General features: G+C 44.0%; 1 protein-coding gene across 1 annotated transcript; it reads right to left on the reverse strand.

The window, feature by feature from the left end:
• Positions 1-6,304: 6,304 nt before the first annotated feature.
• Positions 6,305-13,861, reverse strand: LOC126456337 (uncharacterized). Its single transcript, XM_050092090.1, has 2 exons — positions 13,779-13,861; positions 6,305-6,930 (listed from the first exon to the last, which is right to left on the reverse strand). Exons 1-2 carry the CDS (start codon positions 13,822-13,824, stop codon positions 6,470-6,472), a joined length of 507 nt encoding a protein of 168 aa, XP_049948047.1. The 5' UTR covers positions 13,825-13,861; the 3' UTR covers positions 6,305-6,469.
• Positions 13,862-20,078: the final 6,217 nt, after the last annotated feature.

Below are 20,078 nucleotides of genomic sequence, written 5' to 3' on the forward strand. Positions count from 1 at the left end.
AAATGAGAGTCAGTTCCTTGCAATTTTGTCAACATTGTGTTTCGTTGTAGTAAAAGTGAGAAAGCTGCAGTTGTGAAACGTTACATTCACATGTATGCCAAGTGTTTGTCTCTCTTGTGTGCATATTAACAGTATAAAGACCACTCAGTTTGTGTAAACCCTGAAAGTGATAGTGTTTTTCTGGACCTGTTATAATTTTGAAAATAGTTCCTGCTGCTCTAACTGTTAGCTTCAATCTTAAAACATATGTGGGTTAGAGTTCATTGCACTCGCGTGTTGCTAAGTCTAGGTTGTGCCTGTTGTGTTGTCCATTATAGTTACTTATACCTACTTTCATAAACGAGAATGTTAATCTTTCTCTTGCCTAATTAGGCTGGCGACCGTTTCCCTTATTCTATAAACAGTATAGCTAGGCAAAATTTTGTTTGTCACTATTCCAATATTAACGTAATTCTGACTTTCATTTCCGATAAGCCACTTCCATTAGGAACAATACGGTCAACTTAACAAAATTCCTCTCAGAGGGTAACACTGCTCTGTTGCTTTGTGCCATAGTTACTTTTACAAAATTGTTTTATGTTACAACCTGCTTCTGGCATTGAGGTTATGGTACAGTAGTTAGCAGACGGGGAGTGTTATAATCTGACCCCAGGAATGTGTCAATAAAGTTTCCCCTTCCTGGGACAAAGAATTCACGGTGTTCTTTTTTCCATTTCCAGGAGTGTATGTAGTGGCGTTTATATGTTGAATAAAGTATGTGCACCTCGTGGTTTGTAACTAATTCACGTTTTCTTCTATATAGTTCAATAATTGTGACCCTGTATAATTACGTACTTACTTTCAGCAAAACCTACACTGAGGGAAGAAAACTGCAACACCAAAAAAATAATTAATGTAGAGCAATGAAATTTCTGGGTAGATTTGTCTAGGAAACATACGAAAGTCACTCCAAAAGAAATGCACACCATTTTTGTAAAAATACATTTTTCATTCTGCATGTGTGAAAGTTTTGCAGTGTGTAGATACATCCTTCCTGCTTGTTTTCAAATGTAGTTCAACTTGTTCTCGTGATTGGCGCCGTTACAGCATGTCTTCAAGATGGCTGCTACACATGACGTTCGTCAGAAGCAACGTGCTGTCATAGAATTCCTGTGTTGTGAAAACGGTACAGTCTGAAACATCCACAAGAGATTGAAAAAGGTGTATGGAGATGCTGCTGCCGATTGCAGTACAGTTAGTCGGTGGGCAAACAGGTTACGTGATGAAAGCAGGCACGGCAATATTGAGGATTGTCCTCGCAGTGGCATTCCTCGTACTGCACACACTCCAGACAATGTGCAGAGAGTTAAAGAATTGGTGACTGCTGACAGACACATCACAGTGAGCCAATTGTCACGCTGCGTCGGGATAGGGGAAGGAAGTGTTTGCAGGATAGTGAAAGCGTTGGCGTTAAAAAAGGTTTGTGCCAGGTGGGTCCCCAAGATGTTGACAGTTGCTGACAAAGAAACAAGAAAAACGGTATGCAGCGAACTTTTGGAACAGTACGAGGATGGTGGAGATGAATTTCTTGGAAAAATTGTGACAGGTGATGAAACATGGCTCCATCATTTTTCGCCAGAGATGAAGAGGCAATCAATGGAGTAGCATCATGCAAATTCACCCAAGGAAAAAAAATCAAAACCACACCTTCGGCTGGAAAAGTTATGGCTACGGTGTTTTTCGATTCCGAAGGACTCTTGCTTGTGGACATAATGCCAAGTGGAACCACCATAAATTCTAATGCATATGTGACGACACTGAAGAAACTTCAAGCTCGACTGATTCGTGTTCGACCACATCGGCAAAAGCAGGATGTTTTGGTGCTGCACGACAATGCACGGCCACATGTCAGTCAAAAAGCCATGGAAGCGATCTCAAAACTCGGATGGACAACACTGAAACACCCGTCTTACAGTCCTGACCTGGCTCCATGTGACTATTGTGACTATCATCTCTTTGGGTAACTGAAAGGCTCTCTTCGTGGAACAAGGTTTGAAGATGATGACTCCGTCGTGCAGGCTGCCAAACAGTGGCTCCAATAGGTTGGTTCAGAATTTTACCGTATGGGTATACAGGCGCTGGTTCCAAGTTGGCGTAAGGCAGTTGAGAGGGATGGAAATTATGTGGAGAAATGAAAATATTGTTCCTAAAGCATGTATCTACACACTGTAAAACTTTCAACATTTAGAATAAAAGATGGATTTTAAAAAAAGTAGTGTGCATTTCTTTTGGAGTGACCCACGTATTTAACTGACCGACATTGCAAGGTTACATGTAAATGTAATTGCGAAATAATCCATTGCAAATGTGAAATGTTCGTACATTAGTAACGGGTGTAACCACCAGAATATCGAATGCAAGCATGTAAACGGGCAAGCATTGTGTGGTACAGGTGCCGCAAGTCAGTACATGAATGGCAGCACAACAGGATGAATCACCAGATCAACGCAGAGATTTGCTGTTAGAGTGCTTGGGATAAGAACGCAAGTGCTGCAGCTGTCATATGAAAACGTATCCCAGACCGTAACTCCAGGTGTAGGTCCAGTAGCCGCTCGGAGTGGCCGCGCGGTCTAGGGCGCCATGTCACGAATTGCGCGGCCCGTGTCTCTGGAGGTTCGAGTCCTCCTTCGGGCATGAGTATGTGTGTTGTTCTTAGCATAAGTTAGTTTAAGTAGTGTGTTAAGTTTAGGGGGCGATGAGCTCAGCAGTTTGGTCCCTTAGGAATTCACACACATTTGAACATTTGGTACATTTTGTCCAGTCTGTCTAGCACACAGACGTGTTGGTTGCAGGATCTCTACTGGCCTTCTTCTAACGAACATACGACCATCACAGGCACCGATGCAGAACCAGCCTTCATCATAAAACACAATAGTCCTCCGCGCTGCCCTCCAGTGAGCTCTCGTTTGAGGCCACTGAAGTCGCCAAATGGCGGTGGTTTGGGGTCGGTGCCATGCACGCCACAGGGCGACTGGCTCGTAGCCGTCCTTGAAGTAACCGATTTCTATCACTTGGTTGCGTCACTGTGGTGCCAACTGCTGCTCAGTTGGTGCCGCAGATGGAGTACCATGCGACAGAACCCTACACGGAACACGATGGTGTTCCTTCTTGGTGGTGCCATGTGTACATCCACAGCTCGGTCTTCTTGCGACTGTACATTATCTTGACCACCGCTGGCAACAGTCATGTACAGTGTTTACAGTCCTGCTTAGTCTTTCTGCTGTATCACAGAAGGAACAGCCATCTTCTCGCACCCCCGTTACACGACCTCGTTCAATCTCACTGAGGTGTCGATAATTGCGTCTTCGTCGCCTTGAAATCATTCTTGGCTTTCATCAACTCACCACGTGCAATCTCAAAGGTAACAAACGCTCACGACCGTCACAGCGTGTATTTAAAGCAAAACTGAATTGCATCCTCATAGTGGTGCTACTAGTGCCACTCTTATGGATCTGGGACAAAATCTTACGAGGCTAGCGCGAAATTTGTATAGACGTCGTCTTTCAGAAAAGAAACACACCTACCAGCTTTCGTTTACGTCGCAAAACTCCTCCTTCGTGTAGCGATTTTTTCCCGTCGGTGTATTTGCTCCTAAAAGAAGACCAGTACATTTTTATTAAAATTTTAAAGCAGTTTCAAGTGAAGTATAAAGGCGTTTGAACTGTAATCGGCGCAGTAACATTTTCTCTGGATTTAAATTGTGCTTTTCATCTCTAACCTTTTCAGTTATTTTATCTTCAACCGAATTCTCATTCCTTCGTACTTGTAGCTGTAGTCGTTAATTACTCATTCCTATATGATCTGAATGGACTCTCATAGAGATATACTATTAAATGTAGTGCAAGACATAATTCTATATTGGATGTGACCAAACCGTAAAATATCTCTATGGGCAAAAGAGTATTTAAGAACGAGGGCGGAATAGTCGTTGCAGTACGTCAACTGTACAAAGTAATATCCTATACATCACAGAACAGGTGATACACAGTGAAGAAGACTGTACCGACAGATTCCCAATTTTTTATCCCCTAAGTGTGCCAAAATTAAATAGCTGCGCTACTTCAGATATGTACGGTATGATGCACGAATGATGGGTATGGCTAACTGCTACAAGAAACGATTTCTCTTTTGCTTTCAGAGCAACGGAGACAAAAACTCGACATATTTTGGTAACATATGGACACAGCATCTAATATTTTCCTAGATTACGACCGTTCTACAATGTTTACATTAAATGTGATGTCTTTTATGTGTAACATTCGTTCTGCATACGAAAAGGAGAACTTCAAATCTTATTTATCCTCGTTCTTGTAATTTTTCTAGAATAATTATTATTGGTACATAAAAATACCTGAAACCAACATTTTTAATATCAATGAAAGCAAGACACAAGTCATATTTTACTATTGCTTTTCGCACAGTTTAATTCTTAGAAAATTTTACCTTCATCTAGCTTCGAAATTCTATTATTGTCTATCATCGCTTCCATCGATCAGCGTTCCACATGAGCTACATGGTGTATGTCCAAGTACGTTAGACTCAAGTTTAAGGTCATGTTAAACTCACAGTCTGTCGTAATGCCGTAAGCGGGTACGTGTCTTAGGTGGCAAGTCAGGGTCCAGTTGCATTATTATCAGCTAATACTATGTAAGTATCCTGTTAATGTGCCTGTATGTTGGCAGCGCGATAGACTGCATTAATAACTCGGACAGCGCTGTGTAGCTGGTCGGACTCGCAGTTGGAGGTGAATAGCCAGCAGTGATGGAGGTTAGAGGTCTGAAGTGTTAGCGCGAGCGGACGGTCTGGACGTGTCCGTCATAGAGATTTAAAATTATTGACGATTATATAATTTTTTGGAACTGGATGTCACGGACGATAATATAATTTCTGAATTGGTTGTCACATGATTAAGGTAAAATTTGCTAAATACGTTGTTTGCTCTGCAACAAAATCTTTCCTTTGCTAACCACATGCCTATTAGTAGTCCGAGCCTACAGTAGTTAGACTCTTTTATTTAGCTGGCTGTATTGGTACTTGCTGTATCGCTGTTGTTCGTGTAATGAAGATTTTTTTTAGGTAAGTGTCATATGAAATGTTACGTTATTGTTAGGATTTCTTCTAATTCAGGGCCATTCTTTTGTGTTAATTGTTTGAGCAGTGAGATTGCATTTGAATTGTATTTGTCAGGAATAATTCTGTGGGTCAGATATGAAATGATAAAGACAAGCAAAGAAACAGTACGTTCAGTTTCAGTCAGCAGTTCGAGCAGGTTCACTTGCGTTCAATTTCCCTCAGCAGTATCAGAATTAAATTAAGAAGTTTCACCTTCTCAGTTATTTCGGTTCAAGTAAAAAATGTACGAGGGCTTTCCACAAAGTACATTACGTTTTGGAATTAAAAATAAATAAAGTATTGGAAAACATTTTTATTATATACAGATGAAAGCCACACTTAAATACTACTTTTCTACATAGTTGCCATTTAAATTAAGGCACTTATCGTAGCGATGGACGAGCTTGGAAATTCCTTCGTCGTAAAATTCGGCCACCTGCGCCTTCAACCACGTGGTTACCTCTTTTGGGACAGAAAAGGTGTGATTTTTGTGGATTTCCTGGAAAGAGGCACTACAATAAACTCTCAAAGGTATTGCCAAACCCTGCAGAACCTCAGAAGAGCAAAACAAAACAAGCGCAGGGGAAAGTTGGGCTCAATGATCTTGCTGATTCACGACAACGCCCGGGCCCACATGGCAAATGCCACTCGTGAAGTTCTCGAATCTTTTAAGTGGGAGTTGTTTCCTCATCCGCCGTACAGTCCCGACCTGGCACCGAGCGACTTCCACTTATTCCCAGCATTGAAGAAGTGGTTTGCTATGCAGTGCTTTGATGACGACGCGCACAGCTTGAAGAAGAGGTAACCACGTGGTTGAAGGCGCAGGCGGCCGAATTTTACGACGAAGGAATTTCCAACCTCGTCCATCACTAGGATAAGAGCCTTAATTTAAATGGCAATTATGTAGAAAAGTAGTATTTAAGTGTGGCTTTCATCTGTATATAATAAAATTTTTTCCAATACTTTATTTATTTTTAATTCCAAAACGTAATGTACTTTGTGGATAGCCCTCGTATTAAGACGTTTCAACTAGAGTCCCGTATTGGTAGACCACTTGGCGATTGTATGGGTTAATAATCCATGTAAACAAAACAACGAATAGAAAAAGAGCATTGTGATGGGGTATAAAGACAATCAGACAAGAGGTAATGGATATGGTACTCTTCATTCCAAGGTTTATTTTCAGCAGATATAATACAAACATATGCAATAATGCTTAGTAATATTGTCAATAATTTTCTTCAAGCATTTTCGATTTTGATACATACTGAATAACAGAGTGTAGCTTATGTTTGTTACCTGATACACAATTCGTCTGTTATACTGGGACACCAAGGTATTCGTAATCCATGCCAAGAATGTAGTAATTGAATGTGGTGTTGTAGGGTGCGACGGGAATATTGAAAGGTGAGTACTGAGGGTAGGTGAGGGCCCCACCGTACCAGATCTCGAATATGAACCAGGAGGCCGTGTTGGTGGTGTAGCTCATGGGAATCCTCAGGAGCTGCAGGGGCTCTGCGACTTCTGTGTAGTTGTAGGAGGCGACCACCTTCCACTCCCCTCCGGGCGGCTGCTCGCTCATGGTGACCCTGATGTTCTGCGGCTCCGGACCGATCTCCAAGCTGGAGGAGTTGCGGATGTGCGAGCTGAGGTAGAGCGCGGTCACCTGGTAGACGTCGTTGTAGTAGTGCGGAGTGTTGAAGATGCCGTGGCAGCACTGCACCTCGCCCAGGTAGCTGTCCGGCTCCCGGAACAGCATCGTCACCTTGGGGTATGCGACTGGAAACAGACACAGAGGTGTATGGCGACATGTACAAAGAAGTTTATTGCTAGAGACTATCTTTTATTGTACAGCAGAGAGTGCGCTGGGTTTCAGACATCCACACATTCATTCACGCATCGTGACGCCAAAGCGTCATGAAGGACAACCTTCGGCGATTAGGAACGAATTAAGTTATACGTTAACAGGCAGGATCTATCACTGCTAGCTACTTCTGTAAAGTGTGCTGATGACAAATTGTGACAAGCACTAATCTATTCAAAATGTTATTTATTGATAATTACCTCTAGATTACTTTAGACAGGTGTTTTAGGAGAAAAATAGGTTGTTTAGAAAAAGCTATAGCGTTTCCCATACCACTCAGCTGCTCCTATCATCTAACACTTTAAATGAAATATTTGTCTAATTTTACACAGACCACTATCACCTCTCTGTACACTGGCGAAACTAATATCCATCCAACACAAATATTACAACTGCGCAACTATTGTGATGAAACGTAATATAAGAGGTTAATGAGGTCGCAAGTTGCGTCTCGGTTCTGGATTAGAGTACAGAAGTATAAGTGCAAAGGTCGTTATATAACGAATCTCTGATGAAGCAAACGAACGAGAGGGCAATGCTCGTTTTTTTCTGTAAATTCTTAGTGTAACTGATCTTTAAGCTTGGCCACTATGAAGAGGGATAACGCTGTCACAGTGACAACAAGAAGCTCAGATGTGGACCATATTTATTACTAGTGGGTCGCCTAACCATGGAAATGCTGTAGGACAAAATGAAGGGCTTATTTCGATAGTGGTACAAGTCAATTTTTGTTCATTCTGAGATACAGAGTCCTAAAGTTATATGAGCGCTGAAAAATCTGCAGTTCAGATACCAGAAATACTCAATTATTTATAAAAAGTATATAAAAGTATATATAAAATCTGCAGTTGAGTATATATACTTGAATATTTCTGGTATCTCAACTGCACATTTTTCAGCGCTCATTTAACTTTAGGACTCTGTATCTCAGAATGAACAAAAAAGGACTTGTACCACTATTGGCATAAGCCCTTCATATAAAGGATCTTGGGATCTAACTAAAGCCTCTGATTAATAGACGCTGATTTTCTCTAATAGGTGACAAGATTCACGACAAAAATTGACAGAAAACTCAAATCAAATGATCAAATGGCGCTAATGCTGTGAGGTAGTGACAAAAATTGTGGGAGATTGGTAGGAGACAGTGCAACAAGATCTGCCCACGGGGCACATCGCCAAAAACAAAGTTAAAACTACAACATGATGCCACAAATTATAACGAAAGTAATAACACAAGTTACATGTCACAACAAGCAAGTAATGAACCGCTGAGAATATGGACCAAGCCATCACAGTTGTGACTCTTGTGAGCTTCACAGGAGGCAGCGGTCAAATGCCCACTAAACACAGGTCTCCGTCCACAATGTCCTAAAAAACTCTTTATAAAGACGACAACTCAATGTTGTTGCCAATGCGACAAATCATAATATCGCTTATGTCATAGAATAACGGGGCAATCCTGCAGAAATTTCGCACTCCTAGTGCTCAGAACACACATTAACAAATAAGAGGTTGGTACAGGAACGGATCAGCGGCTCATCGACTGCTCGGCTTCTCTGCACGAAGGTCAAAGGCAGTGCGATCAGGTACACCAAAATTTGGAGCGAAAGCAGCGGACCTTCCCACACCGGTCGAAATCAGTGTCCTGTCTCTTCTTTTGATGAAACTTCCTGGCAGATTAAAACTGTGTGCCGCACCGAGACTCGAACTTGGGACTTTTGCCTTTCGCGGGCAAGTGCTTTAACATCTGAGCTACCCAAGCGTGACTCACGCCCCGTCCTCACAGCTTCACTTCCGCCAGTACCTCGTCTCCTACTTTCCAAACTCTCCTGCGAAACTTGCAGAACTAGCACTCATGGAAGAAAGGATATTGCAGAGACATGGCTTAGGCACAGCCTGGGGGATGTTTCCAGAATGAGATTTTCACTCTGCAGCGGAGTGTGCGCTGATATGAAACTTCCTGATAGATTAAAACTGTGTGCCGGACCGAGACTCGAACTCGGGACCTTTGCCTTTCGCGAGCAAGAGCTCTAACTTCTGAGCTACCCAAGCACGCCTCACGCCCCGTCCTCACAGCCTGATGTCCAAACAGAATAGGGACGGCAGTGGCGACATGTCGCCTTCCACTCAGCGCAGGGAGAGTCGCCAGCTCGGCCCACAAAAGCAACATGCAGGCTGCAGCCTTACTTACTCGAAAGCTGCCCAGTTCCCAGGGGACCTTCGCCCTTTCTAATGAGATTCATGACCGCCTCTTGTTGACAAAGAGGACACACAGACTAATCCGCGAGTGGTGACGGTCAGAAAACGTAAAATTTCCTCCTATTAAATATGCCCAGTACACTATAAACAAAATTAGCTACGAAATGCAGGAAAAAATTAAAATTATTGCTTAGCGTGAAGTGTCAGTAATGTCTCAAGGTATTCTCTTATTTTGTTTGTAAATACACACATCAAAAACGTTTTGATCACCCCTGTTCCCAAGACTCCTGAAGATAGGCGTTGACTGTGGATATCCTCTCACAGACACAGTACCTTTGACTGTTCAGAGATGTTACTAAAGCCGGCCAAAGATGTAAACAACCATGCATGAACAGCGCCTATTAGACGGAGGAGGTACACGGCTCGTGTTGTCTGTCGTTCAACCATGCCTAGACATTCAATACAGCGGTTCGATCGCGTCCGCATTCTTACTTTGTGCCACGAAGGGCTCTCAACAAGGCAAGTGTTCAGGCGTCTCGGAGTGAACCAAAGCGATGTTGTTCGGACATGGAGGAGAATCACAGAGACATCAACTGTCGATGACACGCCTCTCTCAGGCTGCCAAAGGGCTACTACTGCAATGATGACCGCTACCTACGGATTATGGCTCGAGGAACCCTGACAGCAAGGCCACCATGTTGAATAATGCTTTACGTGCAGCCACAGGATGTCGTGTTACGACTCAAACTGTGATCAATAGGCTGCATGATGCGCAACTTCACTTCCGACGTCATGACGAGGTCCATCTTTGCTACCACGACACCATGCAGCGCGGTGCGGGCCCAACAACAGGCCGAATGGACCGATTAGGCTTGGCATCACGTTCTCTTCAGCGCTGAGTGTCGCATGTGCCTTCAACCAGACAATCGCCGGAGACGTTTTTGGAGGCAACCTGGTCAGGCTGAACGCCTTAGACACACTGTCCAGCGAGGTCTAGCAAGTTGGAGGTTCACTGCTGCTTTGGGGTGGCATTATGTGGGGCCGACGTACGCTGCTGGTGACCATTGAAGGTTCAAATGATTCAAATGGCTCTGAGCACTATGGGACTTAACGTCTATGGTCATCAGTCCCCTAGAACTTGGAACTACTTAAACCTGACTAACCTAAGGACAGCACACAACACCCAGTCATCACGAGGCAGAGAAAATCCCTAACCCGGCGGGAATCGAACCCGGGAACCCGGGCGTGGGAAGCGAGAACGCTACCGCACGACCAAAAGGTGCGGACATCATGGAAGGCTCCATAACGGTTGTACGATACGTGAATTGCATCCTCCGACCAATAGTGCAACCATGTCGGCAGTATATTGGGGAGGCATTCGTCTTCATGGACGACAATTCGCGTCCCCATCGTGCACGTCTTGTGAATGACTTCCTGCAGGAGAACGGCATCATTAGACCAGTGCGGCCAGCATGTTCTCCAGACAAGAACCCTATCGCACATGCCTGAGAGGTATTGAAAAGGGCTGTTTATGGACGACGTTACCCACCAAACACTCTGAGGGATCTACACCGAATCGCCGTTGAGGAGTGGGACAATCCGTACAACTTGTGGATAGTATGCCATGACGAATACAGGCATGCATCAACGCAAGAGGACGTGTTACTGGGTATTAGAAGTGCAGGTGTGTACAGCAATCTGGACCACCACCTCTGAGGGTCTCGCTGTGTGGTGGTACAAGAAGCAATGTGTGATTTTCATGAGGAGTAAAAAGGGCGGAAATGATGTTTATGTTGATCTCTATTCCAATTTCTGTACAGGTTCCGGAACACTCGGAACCGAGGTGATGCAAAACTTTTTTGATGTGTGTAGTTGAGGATAACCAGTGTCCTACATGTTCTCCACTGGCAACCTGTTATACACTTTGCATGAGTATCCTCAATCCTAGAGGTTGACGTATGGTCTACACAGAAATTATGTCTACTTCTATTATTGTTATTGTGAATTCATGAATTCATCCTAAAGTCAATCTTGTTATTAACCAATAATACTTTTACGGAATAATTGTACTGACTGACGCACCCCTACGTCCCTGAAGACGTTTCTACACGGTGCTCGGTTATCAGTTTCATGCAATATTCTTACTGCACGGTTCTATAGAATGGCCACTTTTCCACCTTAGTTGCAATGCCCCATAACATTATACCATAGGGCATAATTGAATGGAAATTTGGAAAATACGCAAGCAGTCCTGTTTGTCAACACTCTCAGACAGCTGTCAATGTGCAAAAGACCTAGCAGTTTGATATACACCTAGATGCCCAGGAACTTCATAAGTGGAGTCTCATCCAGTGTATGCCGATTGATCTCTACCAGTGGTACCTGTAAGTGATTTTTACTCGTCTGGAATTGCACATTAATACTGTGTGCAGAATCTTGACTCGATACTGGAATCTCGCTTTCCGCAATAAATCTACCACAGAACTTGTATACAGTGCATACTCCGCTGTGGAGTGCAGTATCGACGATATTGTACCCTCTGTTTTGTTGCCCTTCATGACAAGCCATCCTGGATTTACATTTCATAAAGGTGTTGCCCACCCCCACACACGTACTCTTTGTCTTCGTGCTTGCCGGGTTTGCCTTGGTCAGCGGTGTGGCCAGATCTCCCCCCCCCCCCCCCCCCTCCGCTACTGAGCACTTTTTATTGGCAGGGACCTACACCTAGCTAGTGATTTGGAGCCAATTCGGGAGAATTTGCCACGATAACCCTCAGGAGGACACCCAACGAGTTTATCAGTCAGTGCCAAGCCGAGTAAGTGCTTGCTCAAAAGCCAAAAGAGAACCAACGCGTTATTGTCTTGCTCAGTTTTTGAAGATCTCCCTCATGAAAACTCGTCAATAAATCATTCAAATTTTCCCAAATTGTTATCAGTTATTTGTCTGTACACGTACGTTACATCTGCTTATTTCCGTCCCACAAAAGTGTGGAATTACATTTCAGAAAGGTGTTGCCCACCCCCACACAGCGAGGGTTCCTACTCTTTGTCTTCGTGCTTGCCGGGTTTGCCTTGGTCAGCGGTGTGGCCAGATCTCCCCCCCCCCCCCCCCCCCCCCGGCCCGCTACCTGAGCTACTGAGTACGCTTTTTTTTCTCACAGTTTACATTATGGCTAAAACTAAGAAGCGGTACGAAGTTGATTCGTAGACGTCAAATTTGTGTTGGAAAAACATTTGGAAGACCTAAATTTGTTGGCTGTTCATTGTATCTGCAACTAAAATCGTAAACAAATGATATGAAGAAACAAGCAGTCTTGGTTCAGTGTTAAATTTGTTTAATATTTCCGAATGACGCCTTTCACCTTTATTTAGACGTCCTCGGATTGGCTTACATTTAGTAGCGATGCGTACGTGGGATACTGCTCATAAAACGTTCAAGCAAGTAAATGCCTCTTGTCAAAGCTTTAAAAACACCGTGCGGTGTCCCTATTACGGCACTTCGTGCAGTCGAATGCAAACCGAATGGGATCAGACCTTTGGTAAAGCTTTGCATCATAAGCATGCCGGAGGTGTAGTGTATATTCTCGTTGCATTGGACTGCGCGGCACGCCGTAATAAAGTGCAATGCAATGTTTTTACAGCTTTGACAAGAGGCATTTATCTGCTGGGATATTTTATCAGCGGCGTCCCATGTACCCATCGCTACCAAATATCAGGCAGTCAGAAGATGCCTGAATAAAGGTGAAACACGTCGTTGGGAAACAATAAAATATTTTAACGCTGTAACGAAGATCGCTTATTTCTTTGTATCATGCATACTGATCGCTGTACCAACCCCGTTATGAACTGGAAAAAGTATACAAATTGTGTTTGTAGTCCTCATTAAATATATGTTACAGCAGATTCACACGTGTGCTACTTGGATCATATATGCTATACCTCACAGAGAAAGTGGGACAGAGGAACTTACGTGGGAATTACTGGGTAAAGTTTTAGAAACGGTATTCCATAAAACGTATGTGACTATTCTATAACTCGCCTGCGTAAGAGAAATTAGGCAGAGATGCTTCTGTACCCCGATCGAGTAGCTAATGTTGAGTCGAATCGAACTCTGCCACGCACTGTACAGTAATAATGATTTCGCATGGCTCTGTGGCCTGTGCAAGTCTTTCAACTGGACGTCACTTGCGAGACATACGTCTCGCTAACCTACCCCTCTAAACTTAAAAGGGGAAAGGGGACCTACAGCTTAACGTGGAATGCTGATCGCACTTTGTCCCTGGCGTATCTTCGTAACACCGACAGGTGAAGACTAGGTTAAAAACCAGACTGAAAAATTTCCGGTGTTCGGTGTGGCGACTTCTCGTTTTCCAGGCACGCGTTTCAGCACTAGACCTCAAGGCTCGCCACTATACACCGGTTTGCAGGGTAAAGATGTAGAGGTTCAAGTTGAAATTCTAACCGACTACACAGCCTAGTATAAGGAGAAAAAAAGATAATAAAAATTACTGCCTCCTGTGACAAGCAGCACAATGCGGGGGGATGCAAGCAAACGGCGCTCTTACCGGCACATCCTGTTAGCAGCAGCAGACACACGGCCTGTTTTATCATGATGAGCGTCTCTGAATACCTTCTGTAGTCGCCACAGAAATACTGATGCCCAGCTGTACGCTTTCCAATGCCTTATATATCCGACAATAGCCCGGTCTCTGCACCGATGATAGAGTTGCCATGGAAAAATACCAAGGTCATTTTCTCAGCCAAGTACAAGAGACACAAGAAGAATAAATGTAGCGATAAATTTAGTGAAGGAGGGGATGTGACGTAACAGTAGCCTATCATTTCATCATCTTTCGGGAGTGCATTAGCGATAGTGTAATTCCTTCTTGAGATATTTCGGGTGATGACTTTACAGTCGTCTTCAATTTGAGTGGCCGCCAGGATTTATTTTCACTTAACGTGATACTGTGGAGTAAACTCGCGTGCGTCAGAGGTAGCACTGTCGGGAGAATGAGTGTCAGTCATAGATAAAACTTAATGCGTCTAAGAGAAAAACAAACCTGGCACAGCGTCAACAAAAGCACAGAGATTACCCATTAAATGGCTAACTGTTAAAATGGATGACATTGTAATAATCTGAGAGTCTGAGAGTTTTAGACGTAAAATGAGTGGTTTTTCAGTGTTTGTCGAGCTGGAAAATCTTATTCATTGCTTCCATCTTCACAGCCATTAATATATGGAGACATACACGTACTCAGTTTAACAAGATTTCTTCACTTCATTAATCAGATTCTCACTTGATAACCAAAAGGCAAAAGAACTGTCAAAACTACAGCTAAGAGTAAAAATGCTACAGCTCCCCCCCCCCCCCTCCCCACAATCAACCGCTAGAGTGGAGTTCCTGGGGATGGGCGAGTATCGAGTATGTACGTCGTTCCCACTGGCCCGCCGGTCTCTTCGGCACTTCCTGCGGGGTCGTTTCCTGAGTCGAGGCTGATGCTCTGACCAGCATCACTGTCTGGTTGAATCTAAGTAGCTGCTGTAGTGTCCAGTCTATCTACTTTTTGTCCACGTACATCTGGAGTTAGAAAATACACTGCTTTTATCCGTTCCGTTGACACAGTCATTTACTTGTCGTTTTATATTATTTTTGCGGTACATTTCTCACGTTTTAGCGTCTGGGAACGTCCGGAGTATCGTGGTTGCAACGAAGGGAGAACCACGTCCTCTCGCAATATCATGTGTGAGCGTGTCTAAATGTCGTAGTGGAAGAACACTCTTCGATCTCCGTGTCGAGGCGTTGGTGAGGGGCGCAGATTAGCTACTGGCAGGTTGACTTGTACCAGCATACACTGAGGTGACATAAGCCATGGGATAGCAGTAAGCAGATATACAGATGCCGGTATTATCACTTACTCAAGGTGTAAACGTGTGTTGGCAGAGGTGTCATTTGTACTCCGGTGATCCATGTGAAATGGTCTCCGACGGGACTATGGCCTTACGGCGGGATCTAACAGACTTGGAATTACGCATGGGACATTCTATTTCTAGATCCGCATTGTCAGGAGAAGGCTGAGAATATCAAATTTTAGGTATTACATTTCGCCTTGGACAACGCAGTAGCCGACGGCCTTCTCTTCACGATCGAGAGCTGTGGCGTTTGCGGAGAGTTTTCAGTGCTAACAGACACGCATCATTGCGTGAAATGGCTGCAGAAATCGGAATGGGACGTACGGCGATCGTATTCACTAGGACAGTGCGGCGAAATTTGGCGTTAAGGGGCTACAGCAGCACACGACCGATGCGAGTGCCTTTGCTAACAGCACGACATCGCCTTCAGCGCATCTCCTGGACTCGTGACTATACCGGTTGGACCCTATACTACCGCAAAACCGTGCCCAGACCAGATGAGACCCTATTTCAGTTGGTAAGAGCTGATGGTAGGTACCGACCCCACGAAACCATGGACCCAAATCGCCAAAAGGCATCACTGAATGGTAATGGTTATGTTCGGCTACTTGGAGACCATTTGCAGCCATTCATACACAACATTTCCCAAACAATGATGGAACTTTTGTGAAGGAGAGTGCACCATTAAGCGGCAAGAATAGTTCATGATTAGTTTGAAGAACATTCTGGACAGTTCGAGCGAATCATTGAGCCACGTAGATCTCCAAATGTTAATGCCATCGAACGTTTATGGGACATAGTTGCCATGACAGTTCGTACACAAAATCGCGCACGCGTAATACTTTCGCGATTATAGACGGCTGTATAGGCAGCTTGGGTCAATATTTCTACAGGGGACTTCGAACGACTTGTTTAGTCAATGCCACGTCCAGCTTCTGCACTACGCCTGCGAAAGGAGTTTCAACGCGATATTAGGAGGTATCCTATGACTTTTGTCACCTCAGTGTATATAGTAGCTCTGTCTCCGATTGATGAAAAATACTCCGACGGCAGGAGCAATGTCTTTCTGCAGTTGATGATCCAAGGTCTGGGTTATGGGCTGTCTGGAGGGCCAGCAAAACCAGTGGTAGCACAGCTGTGCAGCTATTCTCATGGCACATAGGCGAAGCTTTGTATGCCGGCGATCTGTCATCCCATTTTCAATAAGCTCCGTGGTGTACGTCCTTCCAGCGACGTCTACGGGACGAGGTCCTTCTTACTCGTCTTTGTATAGGCCACAGTCCATGACACATGGCTTCTTACTCCGGCTAGAGGACCCTCCAATATGTGGTGCTTGTGGGGTACAAATAACTGTGTGTCACATTTTATTGGACCGTATTTAGCTTTCCTACTGGATTTGCCGACAGATCCGCCTTCCATTTTAAGTACCGTTCACACGAATGTGGTTCGAGTTTTAAAGTTCTGTGACCTGTCCAGTATTTTTCTCAGGGTTTTAGGGGAACGATTTGAAGGTGTTCACAGGGTGACTGGCTTATCCACGTGGACAACCATTCAGATTTCCCTGTATCTTTCTATTAGGTTCTTTGTCGTTTTACTTCAGTATTAATCTCCTGGAAAACACATTTTAGTCTTTATTCGTTGTTTCAGGGTGTGTATTAACACTTGCTATTTTATCCAAATGTTTGTAAGGGACTGATAACCTCACCATTAGGAGTCCGTAAGCTCCAAACACAAACATACACATACACACACACACACACACACACACACACACACACACACACACACACACAACCGCATCCCATTGTTTGCGTGTTGCTAGGTGGTGGTATGATAATGCTGGGACCCACACCATCTAGACAGTTCCAGAAATAGTGACGACTCAAATTGATCATCCTAGTTCGTCGTAATATGAGACAGACAGCCAAAACGAGAAACCCACACTTTTAGGAAGGCGTTTGCTGTTATTTCTACTGATATTTCAGCAACTGCTGTTGCCTCCGCCCAATGTATATAACTCTGAGCAGATGGAGGCCCACCACGCCCACACCGGCATGATGGCCAACACAAAAGGCCTACCGCCATCTCTGCATATTTGTTAGTTTTCAATAAGTATGGTCTCGCTGGATGTGGGTACTGCGATGTTTGCCTACGTCTAGTTATAATTAACACGCGTTCATCTAAAGAATGATTGTGTGTACAGTTGTAAATATGCAGCGATGTCCCTACGATGGCGGACATGGGTCTATGAGGAGTATGTAAACGTGAGAAAAACTATTTGTTGTCTCAGTAAATTCTTCCGCAAGCTTGAATACTTGCCTGACAACTTTGCACTGTTGACATGCAACACACACTCTAGACAGTCTTTTTTAAAACTGGGTCACCCAAATTTTTCGATAATGATTTTAATGGTGGCTTTTGCAGTGGAATGGATGAGGTTGCGAACACTGCCAAAAAACCGCTCTTTATAGTGTTCCAAGCAGGTGAGAGTCTAGACACGTCAGACCATATACGAGTAAGGTCCTGTGCACCTGACAACCACACTTGTTTGCGCTGAAGAGCTGTTGTACAGTCGTGCAAATTTTGTTGCAGTTGCTCGTTCGTAGCTTGTGCTACCCTAAGCTGAAGGTAGTTTAATGCAAAAGAAATTTCGCCGACTCTGAGAAAAAAATCAGTCACTACATTTTCTGCCATCCGGTGTGCACTATGTACGAGTATGTTGTGAATTGCCCAGTAAACTCCAGCTGTCAGAAATGCCACGGCAACGATCTTTCTTGATCTTGTTAACGGTGATTGGCTTATGATCTGCGTAAATTGTAGACGGCCTAGCTTAGACATAAGACAGAAATGTCGCACGGCGGCCAGCAGCTCTCGATCGTACTCGCTGCAAATAGTTTGGGCCTCCGTCAGCTTACGGGATAAAACAAAACCACGAAGTTTTCCCACTATTCTCGACACTTTGGTAGAGAACTGACCTGAACGTATGAAAGCATGCTGGCTGGCATCCATCACTAGCGCTAATGGCGCACGATGGACCTGTTACAATAAGAGGATCGCTTTTTGCTAAGCAGACCTAATCTTCCAGGTGATACGTCAATCACACGTGGACTTTACAGTCCAGGTGGCCGTGACAAGAAGTTCAGTTGTTTTATGCTACTTCGTATTTTAATGGTTGTTGACGACTTAACGAACAAAAGCAGATTATCTTATACACTACTGGCCATTAAAATTGCTACACCAAGACGATGATGTGCAACAGACGCGAAATTTAACCGATAGCAAGAAGATACTGTGATATGCGAATGATTAGCTTTTCAGAGCATCCACACAAGGTTAGTCGTTACATTTCAGATGTGTTACGACCCGTGGCTCTACCCTTCATTCGATCCCTGCGAAACCCTACATTTCAGCAGGGTAGTGCACGACCGCATGTTGCAGGTTCTGTACGGGCCTTTCTGGATATAGAAAATGTTCTACTGCTGCCCTGGCCAGCACATTCTCCAGATCTCTCACCAACTGGAAACGTTTGGTCAATGGTGGCCGAGCAACTGGCTCGTCACAATACACCAGTCACTACTCTTGATGAACTGTGGTATCGTGTTGAAGCTGTACCTGTACACGCCATCCAAGCTATGCTTGACTCAGTGCCCAGGCATATCAAGGCAGTTATTACGGCCAGAGGTGGTTGTTCTGGTTACTGATTTCTCAGGATCTATGCACCCAAATTGCGTGAAAATGTAATCACATGTCAGTTCTAGTATAATATATTTGTCCAATGAATACCAGTTTATCATCTGCATTTCTTGTTGTTGTAGCAATTTTAATGGCCAGTAGTGCAGTTGGGATTCTTGGACATGTGTTGCCTGTGCACTAACTAATGCTTCGTAAAATTAAATGTTCAGAAACTACCTTACACTTCATAAAATATTTGTATGCATTATTAGAAATATAAACTATTTATAAACAAAGTCAGTATGCCCCTCGTTGTGACTAAGGCCGTCAGAAACATTATGAGGATGTCAAAAAATATATATGATGCAACCATTTTATATTCTCTGAAAGCTTCGTCTTTTGCTTTGTTTCTCACTAAAGCATTAAAAAAACTGAAAATAGAATTTTTTTGGGATCCGGGCAGCCAGCAATGGTGAACGTGAAAATATGCATGTGATGCATACTCCTTTTTATTCTAAGGGTTTTTTATTTGCATAATACTTCTTTATAAAAATAAAATCTATAATGGTACTTATCAGAATAAATTAACATTTTTGATCCTATACCCACTAGAAGTGTTCTCACCATCACTGGTTGAATGACAATGCCCTTTGTTGAAATCGGTCCGAGCGAGATGGTGCAGTGGGTAGCACACTGAACTCGCATTCGGGAGGAGGACAATTCAGACCCACATCCGACCATCCTGATTTAGGTTTCCCGTAATTTCCCTAAATCGCTTCAGGCAAATGCCGGGATGGTTCCTTTGAAAGGGCGCGGCCGGCTTTTTTCCTCATCCTTCCCTAATCTGAGCCTGAGCTTCGTCTCTAATGACCACGTTGTCGACAGGACGTTAAATTCTAATCATCTCTTCCCTCCTCTTATTGAAATAGCTATTTAGTCCCCATCGAACCAGTGGCATTCATACAAATTATTAACTTCTCGTCATCTTTTATTTAATGGTGGTTGGAGTGTCATGTTTCCAACTTAGCATATCTCCATTTGCGCTAACGACCTTGCCACAGTGATGGCATCAGATCACCAAGTTCCAGGTGCAGTAAGGATGGGCTAGCACTTGCATGGATCACCGTCTGGGTCTACTGAGCGCTGTTGGCAAGCTGGGTGCTCTCAGCCTTTTCGAGACCAAGTGAGGAGCTACTTGATTGAGGAGTGACGCCTATAGGCAGGGGATGACATGGCGGTCGGTTGGTAACACTGTGCCTTACGACGCCTGTTAAGTTAGTTAT

Source organism: Schistocerca serialis, chromosome 2, assembly GCF_023864345.2.
Source record: "Schistocerca serialis cubense isolate TAMUIC-IGC-003099 chromosome 2, iqSchSeri2.2, whole genome shotgun sequence".
Lineage (NCBI taxonomy): Eukaryota > Metazoa > Arthropoda > Insecta > Orthoptera > Acrididae > Schistocerca > Schistocerca serialis.